The following is a 19,528-nucleotide window of genomic DNA, read 5'->3' on the forward strand; positions in this document are numbered from 1 at the left end:
GGAATCTCCATATGCCGCGGGAGCAGCCCAAGAAATAGCAAAAAGACCAAAAAAAAAAAAAAAACCAAAAATAAACCATTTGGACCTAATTGAACTTACAAGCTTTTGCACAGCAAAGGAAACCATTGGGGGAAAAAAGACAACCTAAGGAACAGGAGAAAATAGTTGCAAATGATACAACTGACAAGGGCTTAATCTCCAAAATATACAAACAGTTCTTAAAACTCAGCAACAACAAAAAAAACCAAACAATTCACTTGAAAAATGGGCAGAAGACCTAAGTAGACATATCTCCAAAGATGACAAATGGATGGTCAGTTAGTCACATGAAAAAATGCTCGATATCACTAATTATGAGATAAATGCAAATGAAAAATGCTATGAGGTACCACCTCACATCAGTCAGAATGGCCATCATTAATAAGTCTGCAAATAACAAGTGCTGGAGGGGGTGTGGAGAAGAGAGAACCTTTCTACACTCTTGGGAATGTAAATTGGTACAACCACTAAGGAAAACAGTATGAAGCTACCTCAGAAAACTAAATATAGAACTGCCATATAATCCTTCAATTCCACTTGTGGGCACATATCCAGACAAAATTATAATTCAATAAGATACATGCACCCCTGTGTTCATTCTAAATCAACATAAGTGTTCAGCACTATTCACAATAGCTAAGACATGGAAACAACCTAAATGTCCATTGACAGTTGAATGGATTAACTGCATGCCGTAGAATACTACTCCGCCATAAAAAGCATGAAATAATGGCATTTGCAGCAACATGGATGCAGCTAGAGATTCTTGTACTAGGTTAAGTAAGTCAGAGAAAGGCAAATACCATCATGATATCACTTATGTGTGAAATCTAAAATGTGGCACAAAGGAACCTACCTACAAAGCGGAAACAGACTCACGGACATGGAGAACAGACTTGGGATGGTCAAGAGGGAGGGAAGAGAGTGGGATGGACCAGGAGTTTGGGTCAGTAGATGCAAACTATTACATATAGACTGCACAAGCAGTGAGGTCCTCCTGTTCAGCCAGCGAACTGTATCCCATCTCTTGGGATTGACCAGGATGGAAGATAATACAAGAAAGGGAATGTTAAATAGATATGCCTGTGTCACTTTGCCACACAGCAGAAATTGGCACAACATTGTAAGTCATCTATTCCTTAATAAATAATTTGAAAATTAAAAAAATTTTTCAGAAAATGCTACTGAAGGTGTCCTCTCCCCTGTGTTTCTCTCCTCTTCCGTCTGTTGTCATGGTCTCTCTGGCATCCTAAGAAGACATGACTTTGGGGCTGTGTCTTGGCTTTTAAGCTGTTGGAGTTTTGTTGGTAGAAGCTCTCAACTGCGTGTCTTGTTGCAGTCTGTGAAGCAAATTGAAGGATATCTGCCAGCGTCCAATTGTCATAATTATAGCATGTGGTGGAAAACAAAAAGGGGCAATTAGAGGGAACATTCCTCCTGCTGGAGAAGACAGTGGATGTGGCAGATTTAGCTGCTGACACCCTGTACTTTGTCAGAGTCTTCGAAGAGCTCCTCCTCCGACAAACCAGGATCAGGGTCAGGTATTGCCGTGCCTGTGTCCAGATTTCTGTGTCTGCAGCTCGGAGATGTACCTCCTTTTTTTTTTGGCTACACCAATGGCATAGGGAAGGCCCTAGGCCAGAGATTGAATCCGAGCAGCAGCGCCAGATTCTTTAACCCGCTGCCAGGCAAGGGATTGAACCCACACCTCCATAGCAACCCGAGATGCTGCTGCAGGATTCTTGATCCACTGTGCCACAGTGGGAATGCCTGAGAGGTCCCCTCTGTGCTGATGAAATGTCTTGAGCCCCAGGCTTTGCTCAAGTCCCTGGTGCAACTTCATTGTGGTGACATTCTTGATGGAAGTATGTCTGAGCCCACAGGATGACAAATACAGTAATTCGGAGTGCTCATCTTCACAAGAAACACACAACCAGAGCTGGGATTGTCTCTAATAGGGCTGTAATGCCTAGCACGACCAGGACTTTAAAATGAAGTCTCCCAGGAGCGTTGTGAACTGTCTAACAGGGGAAGAGAGCAGCTCAGCTCACATCAGTGACTCAGCCGAGACCACTCAGGAATCTTCTGTTACGATGTAGAAGTGTGTCATTGCTGCTCCCCCTGTAAATTTAGGTCTGTTTCTAGGTGGTTTTTTGTTTGTTTCATTTTTTGTCTTTTTAGGGCTGCACCCAAGGCATGTGGAGTCAAATCGTAGCTGTAGCTGCTGGCCTACACCACAGTTCACGGCCACACCAGATCCTTAACCCACTGAGTGAGGCCAGAGATTGAACCTGCGCCCTCAGGGATGCTAGATCCATTTGCTGAGCCACACAGGGAACTCCTGTTTCTTGTTTTTTTGGAGGTGGGGGCAAGATGGGGGCAGCACGCAAGGCTTGTGGAAGTTCCAGGGCCACTGCAGTGACACACGCCATATGCTTAATCTGCTAGGCCACCAAGGAACTCTTGGTCTGTTTCTTTAGGGAAACATTTCCAAGCTGTCATTTTCATTGTCTTCCCTCCTAATGTTCATATGAACTATATGTATATTTGGTGTTTTGCTGGTTTTGTTATGTGATGAGATTTATCTTTTTCTCTTTTATTTAAAATACAGAATTTGGAGAAAAGTCATATATCAAAGAAAACTGACATAGGTGAGTAATGATTTCTTTTTTAACTTAAGAATATGTCTCCAGGTGTATTTCTTGTAAATTATATTTCGGTGGAGTAAATTTTTCTTTCTCATTTTATTTCCCGGATACATATTGTCCCAGTAGTTTGCTGTTGCCCCGGTCCAGTGTTGAGCATCACGAAGACTTGGGGAGAACACTTTTCTGCTTGACATACTGGAAGTAACAGCTAACACGTTGGATTTAATTTCCTCAGCCACAGTTACTGAGTTTCCAATAAGGGCAGATTCCTGTGCCACGGGCACGGTGGGGGCTACGGTGAATATGAGACAGTGTGTTCTTAGTGGCGCACACTTAGCAGGAGGAAGGGTCAGCCCTGGCCTTTGCTCATACCCCCTCCTCCTGGAGCCCGGTCACCACTGCTGACCCACAGGCAGCCCATCCCCTTTGGGTCAGCTTAGCAACCAAGACTTGTGTCAAACTGGCCCGAGGGCCCTGGGGCAGAGGTGGCTCCTGGCTTCTGTGCAGACACACGGCCCTTCCTCACTGCCCCTCAGCATCCTTATCTGCATCCCCTGGAAACACATCTTTCTCCTCCATGTATTGGGAGCGTCTTCAGGGATATGACTGCGAGTTGGTCTTTTTTGGGGGGGATTCCGAGGGAAACAGGCCCTGGGTGTTGATGGCAGGGCAGGACTGCCCCTCTGCGCCTTGGGTCCCTTCCCAAAGGGTGTGAACTTGGTCATGGGCCATGGAGACGGGGAGGTGGGCCTTTCCTTCCTTGGCCCTCCTTGCCTGGGCCTGGACCCTGAGGGGTGTAGACAGCAGAAGAGGACCCCCATTGGAGGTGGGGAGGGATGGGCGTATGGGGACACAGAGATGTGACTGAAGTCTAAGTGTCTGAGAGCAGCTGTGTTTAAAGGGCCACCGTGATCCCTTGCTCTGTCTTCTCTGTTGTAGTACTCTGCATGGCTCGGCCATTCCTCAGAGGAGATTTTAAATGCTTAGATTATCTCTGAGTCTGACCCTCACGGGTCTGGGCATTTGTCTGTGTATTTATTTCATGGGAGCTGGGGGGCCTCCTTGTAGGAAACAGTTCTTAAATGAACAGTGACCCTAGTCTGGAACATGGGCTTGAACGTACCAGGGGAAGCTACCTGGACAGGTGAGTCTACATTCTCGCGGTTGCACATGGCAAATCTGGTGATACTGGACTTGGTATCAGTTCATTTCAAGAAGACCCAGAGGGCTTCTTTCCAGAATCTTTTTTTTTTTTTTTCTTTGGGCCGCTCCTGCAGCATATGGAGGTTCCCAGGCTAGGGGTCGAATCGGAGCTGTAGCCGCCGGCCTACGCCAGAGCCACAGCAACGCCGGATCCTTAACCCACTGAGCAAGGGCAGGGACTGAACCCGCAACCTCATGGTTCCTAGTCAGATTCGTTAACCACTGCGCCACGACGGGAACTCCTCTTTCCAGAATCTTAATGTGTGTCTGCAGGACGCAGACTCGGCCTGGGGCGGGGTGAGGGGTTGGGGGTGGGGGGGGGTAGCTGGCGGAGCAGCTGTCGCAGGCGAAGCAGAGCCTGGGTCCTGGTGTCACAGTTCTCAGGGCTGCGGGCCACTCCAAGAGCGGGGTGGGCTTTTTTTCCTCTTTTGACGCATTGCCTAGACAGTGCGTTCAGGAGGCACCATCGGTCTTACCAGGTGCGACACAGGGGGAGGGAGAGTGTGTGTGTGCATGTGCGTGTGCGCGCGTGCGTGTTTATCCCTCAGCCTTGACTCATGGGCTGTTTGTTATGCAGCTTTTGTCAGAAAAACATCCCATTGATTTCTCATCGGACAAACAGCAGCGTGAGCAAGGCCATGTTTCCAGGCCGCTCTGCCCGGGGGAGGCCAGCGCTTGGTGCTGCGGCGTCAGCTCGGCAGGAGTGGAGAGGCTCTGGCCGCTTTCGGCCTCTCGGCAGAGCCGATCCTCCTGCGGGGCCCCCCTCCGCCGGCGTCGGTCGGCTTCCTGAGAGCTCCCGCAGCCGCCGGGGCTTCCCGCGGCGGGCCCTTGCCGTGGCCTTGACTGGGTCTCTCTCCCCTCTCTCGCCTGTCTGCCTGTCTCGCTCGTCGTGACGGTCGGGCTCTTCGAGTGCGACCCATGTGTCCCTCGTTCTGGAGGACACACCACGACCCTCTGTCTGGAGATGTGACCGTGTCTGCTGAAGGCAACTGCCGGGGGTCTCAGGGCATGTCCGCGTGTGAGAAATGAGGCATCATCTCGTTTGGCTCCGCGGCCTGGGCGGTGGGATTGGGGGGAGGGGACGGCAGAACCCGAGCCGCCCCCCCCCCCACCAAGGTGAGCCCGGCGTCGGGCTGCAGCCTGGCCGCGCGTCGGCGCGGATGGGGAGACAGCGGGCGGTGGAGGAGCGACCTGCACGGGCCTGGGTCTTTTCTGATTGGGGGCGGGGCGAACGGCTTCTGGGTGACACGCCGTTGTTGCCCCGTCAGGTGTGGCCGCTGGGGACGCCCTTCTTCCTGGGCCTCGTCGCAGGCTCCCCTTCCCTCTCGCTGTGCCACTCAGGCCCTGCGCTCCCGGTGCCTCCCAGACGTCACTGCCCTGTGTTGGGTGAGCCCTCCCTTAGGTGTCCCCAGGGTCAGTGTCCTCATCACATCCTCTGGGGCCCCACATGACTCTGGGGCCCTTGCCCACCGAGCCAGCCCCTTGGGGTGGCAGATCACTCCTTCCTGACGTGACCGCCTGACCCAGCCTTCGCCTCAGACTTTATCACGCTGCTCCTGTGTCCCTTTCTCACAAATGTCTGGTGACTCTCTGATCTCTTGCCCGGCTGCTGCAGAGATAAGCTGGGCTGTGGGCTCTGTGATAACCCCCTCTGTGTTCCCCGCTGAGCTGCTACCCTCTGTGCCCCGAGTCTGCAACAAACTGCTGCGTTTTAAAGGAAATGCGAGAGACACCTTCCCAGAAACACTCCCTGCCGGGTCCCCTCCTCTGTCCCCCGCCTCCTGCTTGGCTGCACAGTGACACTCACCTCGTGTTGTGTCTGCGTCCTCTGAGCGAGTCTCAGGGCCTCCCAGGCTGGGGCCACACTTGCTCCTTTTGTGTCCTGGACGCTCGCACTTAGGACAGGCCTGGAGATGGGTGCTGAGTGAGGGCACGGCGAGTGCGAGGTCCAAGCACGTGAACAAGAAAGCAGGGGAAACAAATACAACGAATGCAACGCCCAGCACGGGACCCGGTACAGGAAAAGCAGAAGAACTGCCTTTTTTTTCTTGCCGAGCCTCTTCCCTGCGTGGAAGAACTGCCGTCTCTGCAAACAGTGGGGATGTTGTGATCTGGTAGACGAGGTGGCGGGAGGTGATGACAGGCAGGATTTTGACACGCGGAGCTGCTCTTTGAAAAAATGTATTACGAGTTATTTTGAACATACAGGAAGCTATAAAGAGGAGTATGAACATCCATGTATCGAGTCCTCAGGTTAAGAAATAAGACATTCCTAATGCAGCGCAAGCCCTTAAACCCATTATCTCGGTTTGGTGCTCAGCATTCTCAGGCAGCCTTTTATGCTTCTACATCCTACTTGATATGTATACGTGCATGTCTATAGCGTATGTCCATTTCATATATATTTGTGGTCTTATTTTTGAAAACTGTGGATGTGTGTTGTGTGGCTGTGCCTTCGCAGCTGGCTTTTTTGTGTCCTACCTGTAGGCTTCATCTCCAATACCCATCTGGATTGATCCACGTACTGCCGGTTAAATCTTTTATTGCTCTCTAGGAGGCTCGTTTGTGTGTCTTGTTAGGGGTATCTGGTTTGCTCCAGCTTTTTCTTGCTGCTCTGAGCCCTCTGGTTATGCACCCTTGTCCACACAAGTGAGGGTTTCTTAAGGATGCCTGATAGGAGTGGAGTTTCCGGGTCATCAGGAGTGTGCATCTTCACCCTTATTAAATTTTGCAGAAATTATTCTCTGAGGTTTAGTGACTCCATTCTTAACAAAAATGAATCTTTTTCATTTTGAGAAGTCAGTTATGTTAATGTTTCAGATAGCGTGGATCAGAGATTACATTTCAGTTGAAATAGAAGACACCCGTTTAAGCAATATCTATGTGTCTGCTTTATAGAGCCAAAAAGCTGTTTTAAAATAGAAAGAAGGGAGTTCCCTTGTGGTGCAGTGGGTTAAGGATCCAGCATTGTCACTGCAGCAGCTCGGGTTGCTGCTGTGGCATGGGTTTGATCCCTGGCCCAGGAACTTCCACATGCTGCAGGTGTGGCCAAAGAAAATAAAATGGAGATTTGTATGTGGAAGGTTCATATTTATATAAATTCCTGCAAAGAAAAAATTAGGTCATATTCAGGAGGTGGTTCACCCTTGCCTTTTCAATTTTTTATAGAGTTTTAACCAAAGAACATTTGGGATTATTTTCAGGATCTCGATGGCTCACTGTGGAGCTATTTGTTGAATACTTAAGTGAACAAATGTGTGGAACTACAGAACTGAACACAAGAACGATAAGATATAATGGAACAGAATTAAAACCAAGCTTGTCCCTGAGGCAGGGTGTTAAGGGGAGAATCTCACGGTGGGGGGAGGTCCCCAAGTTGATCTACTGTCAACCTGGCTGGAGGCTGCAATTTCTTGTGACGTCTGCCTTCAGCCAACTCCCCGTCTGGTGGCAGGGTCATGATTCAGCAGCTGTTTTTTTCTTTCTCACAAGCTCCTGACGTGCCCTCCAGTGTGGGCCCTGAGTCTCCCCCTCTGTGGGCGAGACCTCTGATGGTCTCCCCTGGTCAGGAGGGGGTGACAAGCTAGGGCTGCCGCTCCGCCAGCCCCTGTCAAGACGCAGACTGCCCTGAGCCCGGGTCCAGCTGCCACATACTGCCAGTTCTGCCCATGGGCTTTAGCACCCCTGCCTGCCGCAGCCCTGCTGCCGTGGAATCGTGGCTGTTTTCCTGGAGATAACAGTTCATCCTGGCCAGGTGTCTTGTGAGGTCACTGCTCGCCTTGAAGTGCCACCTTGAAGGGCCGTCCGGAGCAGCCGTGAGGTAGAGTGTTCCTGTGCTGGGGCTGCTGAAATTAAAGTGCCACCAACTGCGTGGCTTAAACAGAAACTGGTCTCCCGGTCCTGGAGGGTGGTTGGCTTCCTCTTAGGCCTCCCTCCTGGGCGTGTGGGTGCCTGTCTTCTCCCTGTGTCTTCGCAGCACCCTCCCTCTGTGCGGCTCTTGTCCAGATTTCCTCTGTTTATGAAGAGCCACGTATATCGGAGTAGGACCTGCACGAATGCCCTCACTTGAACTTGATTACTTCTGTAAAGACCCTGTTCTGTATAAGGTCACACTCTGCAGGGGTTAGGGAGAAGTTTGGGGGTGCCATGCAGCCCGCGGAACAGTACCCTGTAGGATCACGTATGCATGTTAAAAGGCTTCTTGCAAACGCTGGGTTTTCAGTGACAAGGGAGGTGCGTGTCCTACTTCCCACGTTTACATTTGCATGCTTTTGACAGATGCAGGAGCAAACTCACAGTTTGTTACGCAGACCTAGTCTAGTACAGACAGCTTGTTTACTTGCTAACTTCTAGGAAGGAAGTTTCAGAGATCAGTTTAAAGAGAGATTTTTGTCACTAGATTTACAAAGAAATTGATTTTTTTTTTCCCCTGAAGAGTTTATTGCCTGATGTCTTGCCTTGTGGCTGTTTTTGTTCTTGTTGTTGTTTCATTTTGGTGTTTTTAAACTTGTTTTCAAGTTTCATTCACTGTTTAAAAAAAAAACAAACTGAAAACTTTTTGTTGTTGTTGTTCTAGATTTAAAAGAAATTGTATTTGTCATCCAGAGTCAAAGTAATTCTTTTCATGCAAAGAAAGCTGAACAGTTAAAAAAAAGCATCTTAAAGCAAGCTGCAGACCTTACACAGGTATGTAGAGATATTTGGGAGGTCTGATAATGACTTCTTTCTTGATACATTGGTGTTTTCCGAAGCTCTTGATCCACAGAGAATCAATTTTATTTGGATGAGGATACCTCTTCTGATCTGTTTTGCTGGCTTAATTTGGATTGTTTATTCTTTAAAATGCTCTAGTTAATTCCTAACGCTCAAAGCATCATATTCTAAATTGTATATGTCTATATGTGTGTATATAGGGAGAGAACTATGTAAGTGATAGGACTTTGCTGGTTTCATCATACAGGGTAATAGAAAAAGGTAGAAGAAATAACTTTTGAAAGGCAGGGCTTAAAATAGCAGAGACAATTAATGTTCAAAATTTGGGTAACAAGTTCTAAGGCAATTTTTATGTTGAAATAACATTTTCATTAACCTTAGTGCAGTGCTTCTTCTCTGAATCTCTTAATCTGTTTTTTAATTGAACTTTTTGATTTATAATGGATTATCTGAGAAGGATTATGGAGAAAGGTGGACACATACAGGTATATTTTAATAATGTTTTAAAATCGGCATGCATGGAATTTAAATCTGTTCTGAACGATGCTGGGGGTTTGGGGCAAAGGGAGCTGCCACATGGGAGTTTTCTTCTTTAGCCAAGCAAAGAAATTGCTCCCAGCCCACCATGCTACATGGCTGTGGTCTTCAAGACAGAAGTGCTGTCCAGAGGTAAAAGCCATGGATCGCTCTGACGGGGAACCTGTGTTTGGGACAGATGGCTTGCTCTGTGTTGCCAGCTGCTTGGAAAGAGCAAGGGAAACATGAACAGCCTTAATGGTGTTCAAGGTTAAGGCACTGCTGACAATCACGTTTCTTGTCTCAGTCTTTTAGTGCTTTATGTATGAAATTCACCCAGGGAGTTCCCGTTGTAGCTCAGTGGTAATGAACCGGACCTGCATCCATGAGGATGGGAGTTCAGTCCCTGGCCTTGCTTGGTGGGTTAAGGATTTGGCGTTGCTGTGAGCGGTGGTGTAGGTCACAGACGTGGCTTGGATCCCTTGTGGCTGTGGTGTAGGCCGGCCGCTGCAGCTCCAATCGGACCCCCAGCCTGGGAACTTCCATATACTGAGGGTATGGCCCTAAAAAGACCAAAAAAAAAAAAAAGGAAAAAAGAAAAAAAAAATCGTCCAAACTCCGTGAGTCCCCAAGATCCTTGGTTCTTCTACTTGGAGTCTTGAACCCTCTCAAGGGAGAGGAAAGAGTTGTAGGTTCTAGACAGGTGTGTTTTTTGATAATTGGAGATAGGAGCAGCTTGATGAATTCAAAATTCTTCTTTGCCTGGAAAGCCAACTTTGGAGATTTTCTTCTACTGAACCTTCTCAGATTCCATCAGAGAGGAAGACAGGCAGCAGCCATTTTGGGTGCATTTCCTCCATGGGCCCTGGTACAGGCTGCTGCGGGGAGGGGGAGCCAGGAGCCCACATGGTCCCTCAGTTGGGTCCAGACCAGCTTTCCTGGAGGTGCTCCGTCGGCCTTGGCCATTAACCCACACTGCGCAGTCATGGATGGTGTCAGGACAGGGTGCTGTGTCATTGGAATTCAAGTATGAATTAAGGGTGGGGATACCTCTGTGCTACTTGTTCCCAGAAATAGCCTCCCTCTCATAGAGGCACATTCATGTGTGTTTCAGATGCTGCATCTTGCCCGCTTCCTCGGGCTGATAGTCCTTGCTGTTCATGGGGATGGTTACGTACTTTGCCAGCCAAGGCCAGTTGATTGAGTAGATACACCCCCAATCGTTCCTCTCTTTGTCAGCTCCCTTTGTGGGTTTTTTGGTTTGTTTGTTTGTTTTGGCTTTCTTTGTGTGTTCAGATGGGTATGCATTGCTGGTTCACAACCTGCCTTTTCCTCCTCCAGGGAACCAGGGGTAGGACCGAGCTCCAAGGACTTGGTTTCCTGGGGGTGGGGTGGGGTGAGAAGGCCTGTGGGTAACTTACAGATTATAGGTGTCCGTTCTTTTCAGCCTTGGAGGTGGAAGTTGCTGTCAGGGGCTGGAATACCTGCTTCTTCGGGAGGCTCTGGTGCTCTTCAGAGGCTTGGGCCCAGGTGCAAGACCAGGAGACGTTTAAAACGGGCTGTGGACTCAGGGGAGGATGGTTCCAGGCTCCCGTCTGAGCAGAGCTAGGCAGTGCCATCCATGGATGGAGAATGTGTGTGTCGCTCAGGGGTCAGGCCAGGGTGGCAGCAGCAGAGCCCTGGGAACCTCTTGTGCTCCTTTCCTTTGGCCCTGACAGTCTCACAGAGCTTGAAGGGCCATCTCTGATCCCAGCTTCGTTTCCCACCTCTCATCCCCTTGCACTTACTTTGCTGATAATGTCACCCTCTTTGTGGTCCCTGGGTCACCCGTCGTGCCATGCCTATGTGGCCTTGCACAGCATCACCTCACCTGCACAAGCCCCTGGCCGAATCCTGGTGAGGCCTTTCTGTGTAGTGTCTACACCCGCAGGAGCAAATCCCTTCCTCTTCAGTTCCACTTTTATTGTATACTTTTCACTTTGTGCTGTTTTGGTTCGTTTTAACTTTCAAGAGCAGAGAGTGTGTCTTAGTTTTTGATGCCTCAGATCCAAGCACAGAGCTTTCCACGTACTGATCCCGAGTTCTCAGTGAATGTTAATTGAATGAACTCCCTGAAACTTAATAGCTGATTTTTCCTTACTCTTTTCTCTTGTAATAGAAATTTCCTTTTATTTCTCTTACTGCATAGTCACCTTTTTTAAATGATTTTTTTTAATTGAATATAGTGGATTTATAATGTTGTGTTAGTTTCTGGTGTACAGCAAAGTGATTCAGTTACATATGTGCTTTTTTTTTTTTTTTTTTTTTTTGGCTGCACCTGCAGCATGTGGAGGTTCCTGGGCCAGGGATTGAATTTGTGCCGCAGCTGCTGCAGCACCAGATCCATAACCCACTGAGCCACAAGGGAAGTTCCAGTTATATATATTCTTTTTCAGATTCTTTTCCATTATACGTTATTACAAAATACTGCATATAGTTCCCTGTGCTATACAATAGGTCCCTGCTGTTTGTCTGTATGTAGCCACGTGCATGTGTTCATCCCAAGCTCCTAATTTAAGCCGCCTTCCTTCCTCTTTGGGAAGTGTGTTTTCTATGTCTGTGCATCTGTTTCTCTTTTATAAATAAATTCATTTGTACCATTTTTTAAGATTCCACGTGTCAGGGATATCATGATATTTGTCTCTCTGTGACTTTGGTTCATGGAATAATCTCTAGGTCTATCCATGTTGCTGCAGGTAGCATTATTTCCTTCTTTCTTACAGCTGAGTACTACACCACGTCACCTTTATCCATTCCTCTTTCCCTGGCCACCTAGGCTACTTCCAGGTCTTGGCTGTTGTAAATAGTGCTGCTATGAATACGTTTTTTTCCTTCTTTTTGGCGGCCCCGAGGCATATGGAGTTCCTGGGCTAGGGATCAGATCCAAGCTGCAGTTGTGACTTGCCCCGCAGCTGCGGCCACGCCAGCGGGGATTGACCCTGCGTCCCTAGGGCTCCAAAGACGCTGCCGGTCCCTTTTCGGCACAGTGGGATCTCCTGCTGTGAGCATTTTGAACACACACACGCACGCACACACACACACACACTCACACTCGTATGAACTCAAGGGTTCTTTGAAGGCAGGGGCTTCGGCTTGTTCTGCTTTGGTCTCTCCACAGCACCTTCCACACAGGACAGGCAAACTGAATCCAGAAGAAACTGAACAAATGAAAACTCATTGTTATTTTAAATTATTTTATCAACACTTTTTTTTCTTAAGTCGATGAGGGCCAGCACCTCTCATATTAAGTGTAACAAGTGTTTCCCTTCTGGCCGGGAAAGTCGCAGTTCAGGGGAAAGAGAAGGAGGAGACACTGAGCACGAGTTGGGGCTTGGAAAGTACGAGCTCACGGGGAAATACGTTTCTGAGGGACAGTATGTGAAGGACCAGGACAGTCACGACTGCTTCCACAGGGACAGTCACCGGCTGCTTCCACGGGGACACGTGGCAGTGACGGAGGAAGGAGGAGATTTAGCTCCCCCACCCCCACAGTCCATTTGGGGGCCAGGGTGGGTGGCTTTGCTCAGGTTCCTTCTGTCTGGTTACTTTGCCATAAGCTGAGAGGCCAGTCCTCGCTTCCTGCTTGATGCTGGCCGACCCCCCTTCTGTCCAGGTGTGTGGACAATGGGCAGCTTCCTTTTAAGGAATAACCTTGAAATGGTACACATGCAGTATTAGGAACTGTTTTTTCATGAATCTTTGATTGTCAGTGTTTAAAATTTAGAAAACAGTTTCGTTTGTCTCAAGTATGAAACTTTTCTGGCTCTGTTCTGTGCTTCTCTTTAGCTCCATAGGCTCATACCTAATTTTTATTGTCCTTGACATTTAGTTTGCAGTTTAGACCACCTGTTCAGCCAGTGACTTAGATTGCCACTAGGTGGCAATGTTGGTTTTACATTTAAAGACACCTAATTAAGCAGTGTCACCAAGCAAACCCCTCTCCCCGGGCATCTAACTTCTGTGATAATAAGCGGAGTCTAGACCCGAGCAATAGGAAACCTTCCTTTAATTATCAGATAGTCTATTTGTCTTATTCTCAAGTTCTTCCCTAGGATGGAAGCCAATTGTGAGTACTGAAGTGGTTATGATAGAACTTTATTTTTAGCACTTAGATTTAATTTGCTCATAAGCTCAAGGGTGTATGGTTATGATTTAGGTAACTTTATATTTGGGTAAATAAGCCTTTTGGTAGTTGAAATGGCTGGAAAGATTTTAGAGTTTGCAACTGTACGCGATCCTGGTTAATTTTTTTTTTCTCTGTAGAGTTCTTTATATGGCACATGTGATTGAAAGTCAAATTTATTCCATGAATAGCATTGTGGAGATGCACAGATTGTCCAAAACTCACATTGGTCTGCAGACAGCAATTGAGGCGTTGATGAGATACCCTAACCTAGAACTACATGGAAATAGAGAAGAAGATTTACTGCAGAGTATCAAACACCAAGGGGCACAGAATTTAGGGGAGCACAGTCACCTTAAGACGCAGGGAGTGGCTTCCTAGTTGCAGCTTGACCGGAACTGGATTTAAGAAACTAACATGATCTGGAGGAGGAATTGATGGCTCAAAGTCGTCAGCCCTGGAAGCCGAGGATGGTTGAATCCTCAGAGTTGTCAGGGTGTCCCCAGCACTGGGGTGGGGGGCGGGCTGGCTCCTCCAGGGGCTCAGTCCCTGGTTTGCCAGGTGTGCTTCTCAGGGAACAGGATGTCACCTGGGACCTGGACCACGAAGTCTTCAGGTTGCAGGTTCGGTTTTCTCCATAGATTTGCCCACTGTGAGCATCCACAGAAGTTCTTAGGGAGGAATCAGTGGTGAGTTTTATCATCCGAATATTTATCTGATGGCCCAAAATAGCTGTTCCTCCCACACTACCAGATGTCTAGAACTGCTGTTTATTTATTCATTATTCCTGTCGGGTTTGTGCTTGACGATGGAATCTGCCAAAAATTAAGGTGCAGAAATTTAATGGCTGTGCTTCTGCTTCTAGCTGTTCTCTTTTGCTTCAGCAGCTCTTTCCCTGTGCCTGTTTCACCTCATGCTGCTAAAATGCAGTCTTATTAAAAAACACAAACATTTTTCATCCTCCTAATGTGAGTATAGAAACAGAAGCCTAAATGAACATTCTATCTGAAAATTCTGTCTTTGGAGCTGTGACCAGAGCGGTGAACCTGTTGTCCTAGATTTCTGAAATAATCTAGGTCATTGCGAGTTGTCGCTCCCATTGCCAAGTAGAGGCTTGTCACGCCGTTCATAATGGTTCTGACGTTGACAGTGACGTGTATTTCTTCTAATCCGGAAGCCGGGACTCTACCAAGGGCTTCCCGGCGCGGAGGCCTATTCCCGATGGCCGTGGGGCAGCGAGGAAGAGGGTGTTGGAAGGGTGCTCTGGTTCTTAGAAGTCTGTATAAGGTTGAAGGTCGTGGTCTCACAGAGAAACGGCTGTCTCATCGGTGGAAATTGGACGTCCCGCACAAGCATGTTAAAAATCTATCCAGCAAATGTTAGTTGGGCACTGATGGTTGTATTAGGGGTGGATGTTGCAGGCAGTGCTGGTGGCCCTCGAGAAAGACGACAGTCATGGAGCCGTTGAGGAGGTAGAGCCATGTGTCAAGCGCGTGACACACACAGTGCGGACTCTGCCGCTGAGGCCTGAGGGGACCTGTCACATCAGGCGGGAGAGGCGGGAAGTCAGCTGGAGGGACGTCAGTTTAGAACAGGGGTCTGCAAGGCTGGCTTCCGCGATGCCAGGGGACGGGCCTCTGTGGAGGCACGGTTTGGGGACTGGGAGTAGAGTCTCTCATCAGGAACAGGGATCTTTTTAGCTTGAAATGGGAGGAGCGTAAAGCCGGTGACGTGGGGGTGTGATCGACCACCGCAGGTTCCTCAGCGCACAGCTGTGGATATGAGGATGCACGTTTGAAACAAGTCCTTCCTTTTCCTGAGTCTTTTTTTTCTCCCTGTGTTAGTGGTGGAAGGGAGATGTGAAGTTATAAAGCTGGACTCTTTAAAGAGGTGCCCACCCCCCCAAAAGCTGAGTGGAGGTGAGGCTAAGAGAAGCCATGACGAGATGTATGACGCTGTCTGAATTAATTGGGCGTCTCGGTGTATTTCACTTTAAACACCTGTTATTATGTGCATACCGTCTGTGTCAAGTATGTTTTGACTTCTGTTTTTTGAACTTGAAAAAACTCCTTCTTGAGTGGAAGTTTGTGTGAAAATTCTTTATTTTTGTTACACGAAATGGGCACAAACAGCTCAGTCTCTGAAGACTGGGAGAAGCTTGTGTTTATGTTGGGATGGAGAGGCTGTCATCTGAGAGTCCCCCCCCCATCCTCTTCTGGGACCTGGGATCCAGTAACCGAGGCTGATCCTGGTGAAGATAATTTTTACTGTGGTTTCAGAAGTGTATTAACACTTGATTAAAATTATAGAAACCATTATTTTTTTCCAAAGGAATTTCAAAATAAGATCAAACTGGAAACAATAAAGGAGAGAGGATGAAACACTATCATTTTTTTTTTTTTAAGTAGGTTCTAGTAAAATAAAGGTTTGGGTACATTTTGAAAACTAAAGGGTGACCTTTAACCTTAGCGTGAGGCGCAGATCGTGCTTGGCTGGGGAACCCCTTTGGGGAACGGGCAGTAAGCCCCTGTAGGAGTGAGCACTCAGAGAGGGGATGGGCAGAGCTTAGAATGAAGAGAGAGCCTGAGAAAGCGGCAAAACCACAGATAAATTCTAGGTCCATTTTTAAGCCGTCCTGCAAATACAGAAAAGAAAATTCAGTGGCTGCCCAGGGGGAGGTGAAGGGAGTGGGAGGGACCGGGAGCGTGGGCTTTTTGTAAGCAACTTGGAATGGATTTACAATGAGATCCTGCTGAGTAGCATTGAGAACTATGTCTAGATACTTACATCGCAACAGAACAAAGGGTGGGAAAAAAAATGTATACATGTAAATGTAACTTGGTCCCCATGCTGTACAGCGGAAAAAAAATAAATTATAAATAAATAAAAAAAATTCATAAGTGGGTTCGGCTTAGAAGGATTTTTTGGTGGAGCAGGCACCTTTGTAAGTTTCCTTCTTTTTTTTTTTTTTTTTTGGTCTTTTTAGGGCGGCACCCTTGGCATAGGGAGGTTCCCAGGCTAGGGGTTGAATCGGAGCTGTAGCTGGTGGCCTACCCCACAGTCACAGCAATGTGGGATCCGAGCCATGTATGCGACCTACATGACTGCTCACAGCAATGCCGGATCCTTAACCCACTGAGCGAGGCCAAGGATCGAACTTGCATCCTCGTGGATACTACTCCAGTTCATTAACCACCAAGCCATGACAAGAACACCTAAATTTCCTTCAATGGCAGATGTTGGAGTACGTTTTCTGTTTTAAGGCCCAGAGGGGCCAGACCAGCTGCATGGAAACCTTCCCCTACTCTTCCTGTTCCCCAACCAGATGGCTTTTGAGGGCACCCAGGCCCTTTGAATATTGTCGCCTTCTGTTGTGGTATGAACTTGATTTAAAACCTGCCAGAATCACAATCTTCACATGTAAGCGATTGATTTTGCTTGTTCACAGAAAGTTTTGAAAATCACTCTTTTCTTGAGAGGAGTCAGGCCCTGGCTCCTTAGTTTTAAAAAAAAATCTTAGCACTGGGAACTATGTCTGGTCACTTATGATGGAGCATGATAATGTGAGAAAAAAGAATGTATTCATGTATGTGTAACTGGGTCACCATGCTGTACAGAAAACTGACAGAACACTGTAAACCAGCTATAATGGGAAAAAAAATCATTATGTAAAAAAAAAAAGAAAAGATATTTAAGCGCGCACACACACAAAATGTTGAAGCCACGCAAGTAGAATGAAAATAATGGGCCACAAGGGCTTAAAGATAGATTGATTGTGTGGTGGGATTCAGCTCTGGGTCCATTTTGGCGTATTGTCTGTGTAAAACCGTTTTTGCCCAGGGCAAAAGAAAAACAAACATCTTGTTTCTTTGAGCCTAGCCAGGAAAGATGGAGCGAAGCCTTTCATAGGTTAGTGTGAAGAAGCTTTAGAAAATGGCCTCGTGATTTCTATCTTTAGTCTTTTTTTTAATTGACAGGGAGGTGGTGTGAGGTGCTTCATTAAAGGTCGGCTTTGAGAGTAGCTTTCACTAAACTTTGGTTTTTAGATGAGAGCATTTGGACATGCAGTTACTTAGTAAAAGTTTGTTTTTTGTTGTAACGTATGGGTGTTAAGTTATTAAGTGGACATCAAGTTGTTTATTACACTGTGGCTTTTATTACATGGCTGTTGAAGATTTTGTGCATCCCTTTCATAAGCCTTCATGGAGCACTTGCTTAGGCAGGGGCTCGGGCAGGATGCCCCAGAGTGAGAGCCAGTGAGTTTCGGCGGGGTGCGGACTTCTTCACCCCATGTCATTGCAGACCAGCTTCCCCGGGGTTTGGACCCCGCCCATCGCTGGAGGGCTCTGCCCCTCATGGGGCTGCGGGGAGCGGGCTCGGGCCCAAGGACGTCAGAGGCCAGCCACCCGTCTCCCCGGCTCAGGGAGGGCGGCCAGCTGGATGCTGCCGCGCCGGGTTCTGGGTCTGGAGCCAGGGTCACATGGAAGTGTTCACTTGAGATCTCACTCCCCTGGTGGTGACATCAGTGCTATGTCTAGTGGGGATCCAGTGAGGTGGCAGTGCATGCATGCATGTGTAGGGAGGAGGCCGGTGCTCTGGGTGGGTGGCCGGGGTGGCATCGCCCCGCAGGCTGACTTCTCCGGGTGAGTCACTGGCCCTGCCTGAGGCTCCATCAGCAGCCACAGTGAGAACATGGGCCGGGAAGGTCTGCAGAGGCCTTGTTAGGACCTTTGAACTGAGCCTTGAAGAAATAGAGTTTGGGAGTTCCTGCTGTGTCTCAGCAGGGTTAGAATCCATGAGGATACATTTCAGTTCCTGGCCTTGCTCAGTGGACTAAGGATCCGCCATGGGCATGAGCTGTGGTGTAGGGTACATACGTGGCTCGGATCTGGCATTGCCATGGCTGTGGTGTAGACCTGCACCTGAAGCTCCCATTTGACCCCTAACCTGGGAACTTGGATATGCCTCAGGTGCAACAGTTAAAAAACAAAAAAAGAGTTGGCCAGACTTGCCTGGGGCTACTGCAAGAACTCCTGAGATGGGGGTGGTTTGTCTCGGGTCTCATGGGTGTTAGACGGGGGTGGCTGCCCTGAGAGCTAACTCGATGAGCTCGTGTTCGGGAAGGTGGGGCTGGAGGGACGAGGGCCTGCAGTGGAGACCGGGGTTGGAAGCGAGCGTGGAGATGGCAGCAGGCTACTCCGCAACGCCGCTCCCCGTCCGCATCCTGCTCTTGGAGCTCGGTCGGCACCGCGCCGCCCTCGGGCATCAGCTCGTTTAGGTCTATGAAATGGTTTCTGGAATTCTCCCCATTTGCAGAGGGGAAACTGAGGCCTAGAGGGTTTGGGTGACTTGGCCAGGCCCACCTCTCCGTTCTGACCTGCCTCCCGACATAGAGATGGGGCCTTAACCACGGAGGGGCCAGGCAGCAGGTCGAGGCAGCTGCTGTGTGCAGATGCCACACCCGGGAGTCACCAGGGGCCTGTGCCCGCTCTCACTTTACCTGCACCTGGCACACAGTAGTTGCTCAAGAAATACTGTACCATCAGTGGTAGTATTACTATTGCATGCCAGCCTGTGCCAAATGCTTGACATGTATTAACTGACCTGACCCCCAGGGCTCTTGTTAGGCCCATGTTAGAGATGAGAGAGCAGAGCCGCAGGACCGGGAACTTGCTCAAGGTTGTGGGGCTCAGAAGAGCTGGAGCGAGGATTCTGATGTAAGTACTCTGGCTCCAGAATCAGGTCCCTAAACTCTTTACTGCCTTTCGTGAAAGAGTGAATGATTAGTCAAAACGGGTTTATATGAGCTATAAAAATGTACTTCATAATGCATTTCAAGGTAAATAGTTAATAAAAATAAATTACTTCAATAATGAGGTAATATTTTTCTCTTGTTAGGCAATGACAGTTAAATGATTAAGACAAATTTCTGGGGGAAAAAATATATATATTTTAATATAGGCTCAGATTCCTGGAAAATTTGTTCCCGTAGCATCACAAATAATCTACTGGTCCATAAATGAGTCCTGGTTTTTCAAGCTAGTAAATCTGTCTGATGAATGTTCCAAACAGCACATTATACATCCCTGTCGTTATCCGCGTAAGATAGACCTACTGTCATGGAAGGAATTATAACAATAAGCAGATGTGAAATTTCGTCATAATTTATTTGTTGGTCTCAAAGCTCAGTTGGGTGCCTCAGAACTAAGTAATCCTGGGACTTGGAAATACGGTTGAACTGGAATCG

General features: G+C 48.1%; 1 protein-coding gene across 2 annotated transcripts in view; it reads left to right on the forward strand.

Annotated features, from left to right (window-relative positions):
* Nucleotides 1-19,528, forward strand: part of B3GLCT (beta 3-glucosyltransferase) — a 113,001-nt gene that overhangs the window by 26,270 nt on the left and 67,203 nt on the right. For both annotated transcript variants that reach the window (XR_007131377.1, XM_047755714.1), the window contains exons 3-4: nt 2,651-2,690; nt 8,467-8,576. Coding sequence is in view for 1 of the 2 variants with exons in the window: in XM_047755714.1 (XP_047611670.1) it covers nt 2,651-2,690; nt 8,467-8,576 (150 nt within the window). In the remaining variant the exon portion in view is untranslated. The remainder of the gene's footprint in view (nt 1-2,650; nt 2,691-8,466; nt 8,577-19,528) is intronic.

Source organism: Phacochoerus africanus, chromosome 13 (genome assembly GCF_016906955.1).
Source record: "Phacochoerus africanus isolate WHEZ1 chromosome 13, ROS_Pafr_v1, whole genome shotgun sequence".
NCBI classification, from domain to species: domain Eukaryota; kingdom Metazoa; phylum Chordata; class Mammalia; order Artiodactyla; family Suidae; genus Phacochoerus; species Phacochoerus africanus.